The 11,539-nt window shown below is 44.0% G+C and overlaps 1 protein-coding gene across 1 annotated transcript; it reads right to left on the bottom strand.

The window, feature by feature from the left end:
• Positions 1-753: 753 nt before the first annotated feature.
• On the bottom strand, positions 754-8,864 carry LOC121455962 (granzyme A-like). The gene is made up of 5 exons (XM_041663751.1): positions 8,779-8,864; positions 5,859-6,003; positions 3,679-3,820; positions 2,778-3,053; positions 754-976 (listed from the first exon to the last, which is right to left on the bottom strand). The coding sequence occupies exons 1-5, from the start codon at positions 8,846-8,848 to the stop codon at positions 815-817; spliced, it is 795 nt and encodes a 264-aa protein (XP_041519685.1). The 5' UTR covers positions 8,849-8,864; the 3' UTR covers positions 754-814.
• Positions 8,865-11,539: the final 2,675 nt, after the last annotated feature.

The following is an 11,539-nucleotide window of genomic DNA, read 5'->3' as shown; positions in this document are numbered from 1 at the left end:
ATATTTCTAGTGGAAATTGAAGGAATTTGGTCCCATGATCCCACCTCAATATGGCCGCTGGGATGATGACTGTCGACTAAATTAAAAATGCCGAGCAAACATGGGGCATTTTGTTTTTCAAGAAAATGTTTTGATCACAGTTCACTACTCCATGAGAGCATGCCAAACACTGTGACCACCATGTTGGTGACAGACAAGGGGAATCAAGAGATCATGTAGATAATCCAAGGCTGAAATGAAAACTACCAAGGAGCAGGCTGACTTTCTGCTATGTCCTTTTCTTGGCTGGCCAGGCATTTCATTTATATCACCTAGAACTCTAATTCTGTTCAACTTCAGCCTTTGGCGTTATGTGTCATCTTAGCTCAAAGGCCAAGAAGCAAAGCACATCTGCCTAGGGAATTCACCCTTGAGTCATTTCTGATACCTGTGTCTGCGGTTCTTGCATATAAACAAGAATAGTGGTGTGGAGGTGTAGCAGTGGGAGCTAGGCCTTTTCCTTCTCATTTCCACATGCTGGAGCAGTTCAGAATGCCTGAACCCTTCACTATGCTTGCTGTCAGACAGAGCTAATGAGAGCAAAGTGCATTCTCCAGGGAGAAATTACCCTGTCCCTGGACACACAAGGGACACCAGTGGCCCTGGTTTTCTAATCTCCCTCCTGCATCATCTAAGTCATTGCCTTCCAACTCTTGGTTTTGCAGATGGAGAACTGACCAAGAGCATTGCAAGAGAGAAGAGCATGCAGTCATTCAATTGATTTTATTTGTGACTAGATGCAGAAGTGACAGCAGATGAAATGAAATTCATGCATCTAAACTGCGCCCTTCATAGTCTTCTTTATCCATGAGAGATGCTTCTGTGAAAGAGAAGTATAGATGCCAGGCCCTTGGCGAGCTCCACATTTCCCACTAAGGCCAAAAGCTGTGATGCCTCGGAAAATACCGCCACACACCAGAGGGCTTCCAGAATCTCCCTGGAGAAAGAAGAGGGCAGAATGAGGTGAGATTAGCTTTTGGTTATGAAGAAGTTCTGTAGCGCTTAGTATGAAGAGCCCAGACTTCACTGAAAATTATTGCTTAAAACACCAGGACACTTAGTAATATTTTAATATTTATAGATTATTGAAAACTGTAAGGAAAGTTGTATTATATATTTCAGCTACTGATTTTAAGATTAGTTGCCTTTTTTCAGAAAGCCATCCCTCTTGATCAATTTTTCAACAAAGAGTGAAACAGGCAAACACAGATAATACTTTTAAGTAAAGAGTAACTGTCATGTTTTCTAGTTCCTCTCACAGATAACTATTTTCCCAAAGAAAGAAAACTGAATTGCTCCTTTCAGAGAAAGGCTGGTTTGATATCTGTATGAAATAATGGATCACATGAGAACTGTGGCCATCTCTGCTGAGATACATTCCCTGTTATAGCACCAGGAATGTGTAGATTCAGCCCGGTAGACTGGATTCCTCAGCAGCCAGCCTAGGGCATTGAGAAAACAGGGAAACACAGCTGAGCCTCTGTGGGTACAGGGACTGATCCCAGGGGAGGGGCGTCCTGGGATGCTGCTGTGGCCACAGGGTATTGTATGAGATTCCCCAAGAGGAAAAGTCAGGTTTCTGGGTGCCTTAAGTGGAGGGCGTGGGAGGCAATGAGTAGGGGAGGGTCAAGTAAAAAGAAGAAAGGTGTTAAGGACAGATGCCATTTCTTCTTGGCATTTGACCAACCACAGTCCTGAAGACAAGGCTTAGTTTCTCTGACTGATGATAGACACACTGTCCTCACCTAGGGAGATTCTTTGGAGTCTTGGGGAAAGGCGAGAACCAACAAGTTAGAAGTGAGGGTTTAAAAATTTGCAAAGTATTCTTTTTAATTCTTGTCTTTAATCAGGCCCTGTCCCTCATGTTTTGGGAGACACTGGGAGGAAGGCTTATACAGTCTCTGGTGAGGGTCATGCCTAGAATTGTTTACTCTAGTCCCAGGTTCCTGGCTAGGTTTGGGAGTGGCTGACATTTTAAACATGTCCACATCAAAGGTAGTTTAGCTTTTTTGGGGTTGTGGTGAAGTAAGAAAGACAGCTCTTTAGAATTTTATGTATCTTGTTAGTCTCTGTATATGGTAACATGAAGACTGAGAAATATCCCCACCATTTCTTCTAAGTGTTTTATTTGTTTTGTTTCTTAATCTATGAAACAAAGTCAATGTAGTAGGTCACCCATGGTCCTTTTCTAGTAGTGGATGATTACTTTTACTGACTCTTTGGAATTGAGAATTTGGAATTTTATTCACCTATATCTTTTTTTAAAATTGATTTTATTGAGCTCTGCATTTTTCTCCACTGTCCTCCCTGCCCCTCCCCTCCCCTTCAACCCTCTCCCATGGTCCCCATGCTCCCAATTTACTCAGGAGATCTTGTCTTTTTCTACTTCCCATGTAGATTAGATCCATGGATCTTAGGGTCCTCATTGTTGTCTAGGTTCTCTGGGATTATATCCACCTAGATCTTATCCAATTTCAGAAAGCACAGTAGAAGGCTGGATGTGGTGCTAGAGGCCTTTAATTCCAGCACTTGGGAGAAACAGGCAGGCGGATCTCTGTGCGTTCCAGTCCAGCCTGATCTATGTAGTGAGTTCCAGGACAGCCAGAGCTATATAGTGAGACTCCCTGTCTCAGCAGAGTAGGAAACTGTAGAATCCAATGCCCTGAGGAGACCAAGCTTAACCTCACACCACTTACACTCATGTGCCTTGCTCCAACAGCTAACACACTCTCACTTACTTCGCATGAGTCCTTTCCACCATGGAGGTTTCCTGCACAAATCATATTCAGTCCAATTACAGGATTAAAATTGTAGTGCTTTTTATCATTGCAGATCTTTCTGTCTATGACAGTAATGTTGACTTCTCTCAGAGTTTCAGAGGGAGGTGATTTATTATTATTATTAACTCTCCCCCATCCTGCAACTTGGCATCTGGTTCCTGGTTTCACATCATCCCCCTTTTCAGGCAGGGCAAGGATAGCCACATTTTTGTTAATTGTTGCTTTTTTGTTTAGCTGTAGGAAGACAAACATAAACAGTTAAGAGTACGAGATAAGTTGTTGCAGAATATTTGTTTAGCTATGCAAAGATGTGTTGCTGTTTTACCTTGCCTGCCTAACACACCCAATTGGTCTAATAAAAAGTTAAACAGGCAACAGCGAGGGAGGAGGTATAGGTGGGACTTCTGGGAAGAGAGAGTAAGTAGGAGGAGGAATTTGGGCTCCAGTGAAAAAGAAAAAGAGACACCGGGGAGACACCGGAGGTCAGCCATACAGACATAGAGGAAGCAGGAAAGTAGGACATGCATGAAATGAAACAGGATGAAAGGAAGGTAAAAAGCCTGGAGGCAAAATGTAGATGAAGAAAAACAGGTTAAATTAACTTAGAAGAGCTAGTGGGACAAGCATAAGCTAAGGCTGAGCATTCATAATTAATAATTAGTCTCCATGTCTTTATTTGGGAGCTGGTTAGTGGCCCAACGAAAATGCCGACTGCAATGAATATTAATGTTTGAACTTCTTACCTCTCCCTGTGGGTCTCCCTTGTTTGTACCAGGTGGGGGACTAGGAACATACGTTCATGTAAGTGGTGAGACTTTCGAAGGTTCTGTGACTGAAACAGACCACCCAAGATACATACCCACAAAAGCTGCAGATCACCCTCATGTGTATGGTTGTCAAAGCATGGATACGGAAATGCTTTCTTGACAGATAATATCTGTTTTTCTGGCTCGTCCTTGTCTTTTGAGTGAGCTCCAAGAATGACCTGGTAACTCGTTTTCCTGTAATAGACACAATACTAGTTATTAGTTTAATCAGGAACTGGTTGTAATATGTGTTGAACAGTTTCAATAGATCATTGATGTAAATGCTGATTTTGGAGAAATTTTGTAGCTTGGAAAAATATGCCTGCCATGTAGGGTAAGATTTTTATGAATCTGTTATCATTTCTGTCTTATATTTATGAAGCTTTAACAAAACACCCGGGGCTGGATGTGTTATAAATAACGGAGGTTTCCTTTGGCTCACAGTTTCAGAGTTCAAGAGCTCGGTGTCAGCATCTGTTGGGCTTCTCATGAGGGACTTAGGACACATCAGCTCATGGTGGAAAAGTAGGAGGGATGAGGATGTGTGAAGAGGATCATCTGAGTGACAGAGGAAGCCAGAGTGACCAGAAACTGAGCTTGATTTATACCAAGCTACCCTTCATGGCAACTGACTAACTCTGAAGCCTACATTCACCCTGTCACCAAAATGGAGCCCCCATGATCTATGAAGAGTTCCAATCACCTCTCAGTGTGGTTACCCTAAGGACCAAACTTCTAGCAAATGAACTTTTGAGGGGACAAATGATGTTTGAACCATCACACTTGTTATCTCCAACAGCTTATTTATAACAAGATATCTGAGGCTTAAGGAAAAATCAAATAAGAGAAGTTCATGGCAGCAAATCCAAATCTTGGGTTTGTTTCCACTCTTTCCTCTCCCAGACTAGCTGTGGTAGAGGATTAGGCTGCAAATCCCTGAAAAGCAAAGCTCCCAGGAGATCCAGAGCTAGGAAACAAAGGCAGCTGGTGGCTAGGAAGCAGCTCCTGGCAGATCTCTTTGTAAGAGAGCAATCTCAGATAGGAAAGCTTCCAGAAGCAGAGGGCTTAGCCAGGGATCCCACGTGCATGCCACACAGGGTGCAGGTATTTCCCAGTGTGTTTATGCTTATGGTTCTTGTCATTCACAGCCCATTATACACCAAACTGAGCAATCTTCACATTGCCTTTTCTCCACCGTACCAGCTGAGGCTGGTCTCATGTAAGATATCATGACTGTACATTTCAGAGCATGCTCTGATAATACCATGCTCTATAAACTTCATGGCCAATAGCCACAAGCCACATGTAGCTGCTAGGACTTTGGTGCATGACCAAAGAAGCAAATTTGTAATTTTAGTTAGCTTCAATTAGATCGAACTCATATTGCCCATGTAGCGTTGTGGCAGGAGCATAGGCACTGGAGATGAAAGAAGCCATTTGGCAGGGAAGGACCAGAAACCCTTCTCCACATGGGCTTCACCAAGCAAACGGAATATGCTCTAGAGAAACTGGAGAGATGGGCACTGTGTAATGACCCACATAGGATCAGGGGTCTAGTGGCTCACTGGTATTTTTGCCTTATCCCAGTTCACTAGCTTATTCATTCTCGGGAGTGCTCCTCCCTTTATAAAATAGCCAAAGTGATTTTAATTCCACTTAACAAACCCATTTATTATCTTTCTTTTCTTTCTTTCTTTTTTTTTTTTTTTTTTTTGATTTTTTGAGACAGGGTTTCTCCGTAGCTTTTGGTTCCTGTCCTGGAAATAGCTCTTGTAGACCAGGCTGGCTTCGAACTCACAGAGGCCTGCCTCTGCCTCCCGAGTGCTGGGATTAAAGGCGTGCGCCACCACCACCCGGCTATCTTTCTTTTCTTTAAAAATATATCTTATGTGATGTATTTTGATCATATGCATTCATTCCCGTTCTTCCCCTTCTTCCTCCCAGGTCCACTTCTACCTTCCTCTGCCCGCCAAGCCTATGATCTCTGTTTTTCTTTTTTCTTTTTAGTGGGGACCTTCAGACAGGGCTCTCAGACACTATGTTCTCATTGACTTGGCTCCTTGTGACAAATCTGGGCTTCACTTCCTTTCAGATCAATGTGACTTGCCAAAGACTTCACTTATATATGACAAAATTAATGACTTTCCCATGTATTAGCGAGATGTGGCCTTTTTATTGTTATTGTTTCTCCTCATTAGAATATTTCTACAAAACTTTAACCCAAAAAACTTACGTGGTACAATGGGCAGCAGTCAACACCCAGTCTTTTGCAACCAAAGCGCCACCGCAGATGCCTTTTTTACCAAGTTTAAGTAGGACCATGTAAGGTCTTGAATGAGGAACCACTGTATCTCCTCCAATGATTCTTACACAGCCACCTGGTCAATAGAAAAAGGCAACTCAGGTCAGTGCCCACTCCAAATAGCTCCTCAGGAAAGCCATATTTCTGGGTCAAGGCATGCCTTTTGAATTTGGTGGAAATTTGGTATCACCCGTGTTTACCCTCCTCTTTTCCTCTATGCAGACCTTCCGATGTCTGACCCTATGTCTTGGCCCTTTGGGGCTCCTGAGAAGTCCCTGCTGTCACATCCATAGAGGTCCATCACTGGTGTTCCAGAAACTATTCTGCTGGAAATCTGTTATAGTTGTAGCTTCAGAGCTCAGGCTTTGCCAAGGGCAGAGAGCTGTGCAGTGGTCAATAGCGCTAGCAGTTCTGGGGGAGTTGCTGGCGTCGATGTAGCCCTCCCTGTCCCTACTCCCTTCTGGATGAGTATTAACTGGAGAAGAGGATTGGGAATGGATTATAGAAGCTTGTTACTTTCCCCTTTCACTCAGAGGCCTTGCAAAAACACAGTATACAAATTGATGTTACTGCCTTGTATCTGAGACCCATTGTATCAATGAAGACTTGGCTCATTTGGTGAGATTTCAGGTATGAAGAGCACTACTCTCATTCGCCAGTGGAGAGGACAACACTGGTCACACCTGAGGCTCTGCTTCAATCTTCGGACAAAACATGTTGTAGTTTAAACCCTTTCCAAATGAGCTATAATGAGTAGAAAGGAAAGGAGTAGAGGTGCTATAGCTATATAATCTACCTTATTCAAACTTGCATGAGCTGGACCAGGATGGTAGACATGGTTAGAAGACAGAGACACACATAGGCACAGGGCAAGTGCGCACGACAGTGGAGAGGCTCTTGTGTCCTTGGGGCAGACTTTCCATTTTTTTCAACTTCTACACAAGATATTCGTGCATTCTCCTAAAACCCTTCTGACTGTTGGCCGAGAGTTATGGCTTCTTGAGTAGGGATCAACACTTCTTATTCTACAAATAAGTCAAACTAATTGCCAAATTCACAAGTGTCAGTGATAGGCCTGGAGCTTCTTATCAGGTTGAGGAGGGCGAGAGTCAGGGAAAGAAGGTACACGACCCACTTTCCGTAAGGGGACAGGGAAGGCAGAATTTTAGGCTCTAGAAATAGACTTATACAGAACCAAAAGAGTTTGGCTTCATCCCAAGTTTCCTTGGGGTGACTCTTACAAAGCTAGACTACAAAGGAGTGTCTGTGGACACCAGGGATCGTGAATTCGAGAGCATTCTCTTTGGTAAAGCTTTGTGTCTGAGTACTCACCTGAGCACAAGGCCAGGTCTGCCACTAACCAGACTTGAAAAGGTGTGTGGTAAGGGTGCGAGCAGGGGAAAGAGTTTAAAGACCACCAAAGCGCCCCCACTTAGAATCAGACTTAGGAGAATGCCTGAGGCAGGAGCTCTGTAATGTTCAGACTCTGTGTTTAAAAAGTCTTCCAGATTATTCCGACTAGTCCCAAATACGAAGCACTGCTTTCTTGTTTCTTCCCTTTTTGGGTCCACACAGCTATTTCTGAACACAGAAAACAAAGTATAATAGGAAAAAAGCTGCTTTTATGCTTTCCCTTGAAGAATATATATAATTGGATTTAAAAAGACAAAATTCGATTAGAAAGAAAGAGAGAAAAAGAAAATCTGCTTTAATCTCATGGTTTGGGAGATTTAATATCACTGAGTGCTCTCTGACTGTGGGCTGTGCTGTGCTGGTCTTGTGACCAGTTTTGTTCCCAAACATCTTCAACCTTGTTTTAAAATTCCCTTCATTGCTGGGTATAAGACTGCATCTGGAACTTCTTTTGGACTTCCTGCCCTCCACTTCTACCTCTAAAAGCTTATGGGTCCTAGGAGAAATCATGGCTGCCTCTGTGTTTGCCAGCTATTTCCTCCCTTTCTCCCCATTTTCTCCTGGCGGGTTCTTCAGGGAACCTGGAGAAGCTCTCCCAGTGTTAGGGCAAGAGATGCGATGGCGTCCCCAAGGGTGCATGGTGCGTCCACTCAGACAGGAATATTGGTCACTACTTACTAAGTGGAAGGAGCAGCCAAAAAGAAAATACAGTTCTCCTGAGGAATCAGTGAGAAGTATTCCTCAGAGTCCCGAAGACTTGTCAGGCAAACTCTTAACAAAGAGAACTAGCGAGAAGCACCTACCAGTCCTCATTGGCTTCTGCCAATGTCTAGCTCTGACTCAGCTTAACCTTTCAAAGCTGTCTGAATAATACTGGAGAAAGAACAGAAGCCCCACCACTACCTCCTTCCTTGAAAGCTAGAGCTTGATTTCCCAACTCAAGGGTATTTCATTCATTTGTTTGCTCATTTTCTCATTATCTTTTTTTTAAAAATATTTATTTATTTATTATGCATACAATATTCTGTCTGTGTATATGTCTGCAGGCCAGAAGAGGGCACCAGACCTCATTACAGATGGTTGTGAGCCACCATGTGGTTGCCGGGAATTGAACTCAGGACCTCTGGAAGAGCAGGCAATGCTCTTAACCACTGAGCCATCTCTCCAGCCCTCTCATTATCTTTTAAAGCAAAATTTAAGCTATAAATTGGCAGCCACCACCAATTGGTGGTTTTGTTAATCTTTGGAAAGAAATTACAAATAAATATTTTTTCTTCTAAAATGAATTTGATTATAAGGCAAATGCTGACTATCCCCAAGCTTTGGGTATTCTATAAATAACTATTATAATAATATTATAAATAAGGCACCATTGTTAAGGCATCACGAAAATCCACTCTATAATGGTTATGATGGAAATATCATGAGCCTGTCTTACCTTCAGGAATTAGCAGAAGGAGAACAACAGCAGCAAGAGAAGACACCCAGGGAGCACAGAAGGTCTTCATTGCGGCTCTCCCCACATCAATCAACAGGGAACTCTGTGTTTGTTTCTTTCCACTATATATATGAGAGTACAAAGGATGTGGTTTCACTTCTTCTCTTTCAAATTTCTAGGTGTAGAGTTGGAAAATGAAACTAAACAAGAGGAAAGCAGACATGATCCCTCATCAGGGGTGGGGAGGGGCTGGGGAATGGGGAGGAGGATGTGCGTGTTTGACTGTGTGAATGCTGAGGGGTGGGGAGGGCCCTGTCCTCCTACCTGATAGTTGAGGGGAAGGGAACCTTGTTGCCGTTAGAATATAGTTCATAAGAAGGGACTAGAAATGACTCGGTTGGAATAGTCTCGTCACCAGCAATATTATTGTCAGTATCGATTAGTAGAAGCCCTTTGAAAACTTTAAAACCAGAGTTTTACATGAGCGATCAGATAGGGAAGGCATGGGGTTGGGGGGGATGTACTGAGAGGGGGCATTTTGGGGGTTGAACGGAGGCCTGGCTCAGGGGAATCTTCCAGGAGTGTATGCGGAGGACCCCAGTTTAGACTCCTAGCAATAGCGGATAAGTAGCCTGAACTAGCCTCTCCTGTGACCAGATTGTCATCAGAGAGGCCTCATCTACTAACAGATGGAGGCAGGTACAGAGACCTGCAGGCACATTAGGTGGACTTCAGGAATCCTGTGGAGGAAGAGGAGGAGGAAAGAGTGTAGCATCCAGATGGGTCAAGGACGCCATGGTAAGGCTCATGCACAATCAACTAATCTGGGCTCATAGGGGCTCACAGAGACTGAACCACAACCAGGGAGCATGCATGAGACTAACCTAGGCTCTCTGTTTAAATGCTACAGTTGTGGAGTTTGGGACTCCTAATAGTAGGAACAGGGGTGGTCTCTGACTCTTTTACTGGCTTTTGGGACCCTTCTTCTCACACTGGATCTCCTGTCCAGCCTTAATAGGTCCAGTCTTAAAGGGAGGTGCTACATTTTATTGACACTCATAGGAGACCTGCACTTTTCTGGATGGAGGCTGAAGTGGAAGGGAATGCGGGGTGGCAGGAGGGGGATGAGTGAGAGGGACTGGAAGGGGAGCATTGTGGGGAGGAGGTGGAGTTTTAGGTGTCAGGGAGGTGCACCAGATGGTCAAGTACTTGTCATATAAACACGTGGACTCAAGCATGGACCCCCAGAATGTACTTAACAGTCTGGGTGCAACAGTGGGTGCCCGTAATCCCAGAACTGGAAAGGAAGACAGGGAGATGTAGCTGTAGGTTTAGTAAGAGACCCTGTCTCAAAGAATAGTGGGAAGTGCTTGAGGAAGATGACCAGGGTCAACCTCCCATCTCTTCACACACACACACACACACACACACACACACACACACACACACACACACAGAGTTTTAAAAAAATGTCCTAAAATTGGTCACCAGACACATTTCTTTTTAGCTATTTTCTTGGGTTTTAAGGGTTGATAAGAAAAACCTAAGTGGAGGTGCAGAGGAAGATTTACAAACAGAAGTTCCTGCCTTCGTTTCATTTATTTTATTTTTTATTTATTTATTAAAGATTTCTGTCTCTTCCCCGCCACCGCCTCCCATTTCCCTCCCCCTCCCCTAATCAAGTCCCCCTCCCTTGTCAGCCCAAAGAGCAATCAGGGTTTCCTGCCCTGTGGGAAGTCCAAGGACCACCCACCTCCATCCAGATCTAGTAAGGTGAGCATCCAAACTGCCTAGGCTCCCACAAAGCCAGTACGTGCAGTAGGATCAAAAACCCATTGCCATTGTTCTTGAGTTCTCAGTAGTCCTCATTGTCCGCTATGTTCAGCGAGTCTGGTTTTATCCCAGGCGCACCAGGCTCATATATATATATGCATCCTCCTGAATATTAACCTTCATCAGGCGATGAAAGGAGACAGAGACCCACATTGGAGCACCGGACAGAAATCTCAAGGTCCAAATCAGGAGCCGAAGGAGAGAGAGCATGAGCAAGGAACTCAGGACCGCGAGGGGTGCACCCACACACTTAGACAATGGGGATGTTCTATCAGGAACTCACCAAGGCCAGCTGGCCTGGGTCTGAAAAAGCCTGGGATAAAATTGGACTCGCTGAACATACCTGCCTTCGTTTCAAAGGAAAGCAGAAGCTAGAGTGTTTCGTCCTAACACTGGGATATGTTGCTTTCCTAAAACAGACAGAACACATGTCCAGTCTTGGGAGGACAGTGCTGACTCGGTTTCTAGAAGAATGTCTTGAGCTCTCTGTCTGAGCGGAGGAAGTGGTCTTGACAGTGAGGCCCATAGTCATATGTTTCACTAGGACAACTGATGTTAAACCACACAGCCCCACAGTTAACACTCTCGTGACTTCAGACCCAGTGAGTGATGTTAGAAAGGACCTCTGCTGAGACACCTGTGGTTCTTTTTTCTCAGAGTGTACCAGGGTTTATCATTTTCAGTAACAGCAGTGAGACACCATGTTTCTGGTTTTGGCAAAGAGTTCTCTTCTCACTTTTTTTTTTTCAAAGTCACACTTGCATCAAGTGATAAAGGAGACAGTGTTAATTTTGTTTCTAAATTGTAGGGCCGGAATTATACAGGCCTATAGGCCTATGTTCTTACATTGTCTGGTGGTCAGAATTCTGAGTGACCTTCAAGGCACAATTTGCACCTGCCACACAGAAGGTGGTCACCTAGCCTTTTG

Source organism: Microtus oregoni, unplaced genomic scaffold (assembly GCF_018167655.1).
Source record: "Microtus oregoni isolate MIOR12 unplaced genomic scaffold, Mior012 000014F_ref0000157, whole genome shotgun sequence".
In the NCBI taxonomy this organism is placed as follows: domain Eukaryota; kingdom Metazoa; phylum Chordata; class Mammalia; order Rodentia; family Cricetidae; genus Microtus; species Microtus oregoni.
This window is presented reverse-complemented; position numbering and strand designations above follow the sequence as displayed.

What these genes read in the sequence shown, in the direction of transcription:
- LOC121455962 (XM_041663751.1), bottom strand. Translation starts at nt 8,848, where the DNA reads ATGAAGACCTTCTGTGCTCCCTGGGTGTCTTCTCTTGCTGCTGTTGTT. An exon ending in CCTTCTGCTAATTCCTGAAG is followed by an intron (nt 6,004 to 8,778) that starts GTAAGACAGGCT and finishes TCTATTGACCAG; the next exon opens with GTGGCTGTGTAAGAATCATT. An exon ending in ACTGCTGCCCATTGTACCAC is followed by an intron (nt 3,821 to 5,858) that starts GTAAGTTTTTTG and finishes TGTCTATTACAG; the next exon opens with GAAAACGAGTTACCAGGTCA.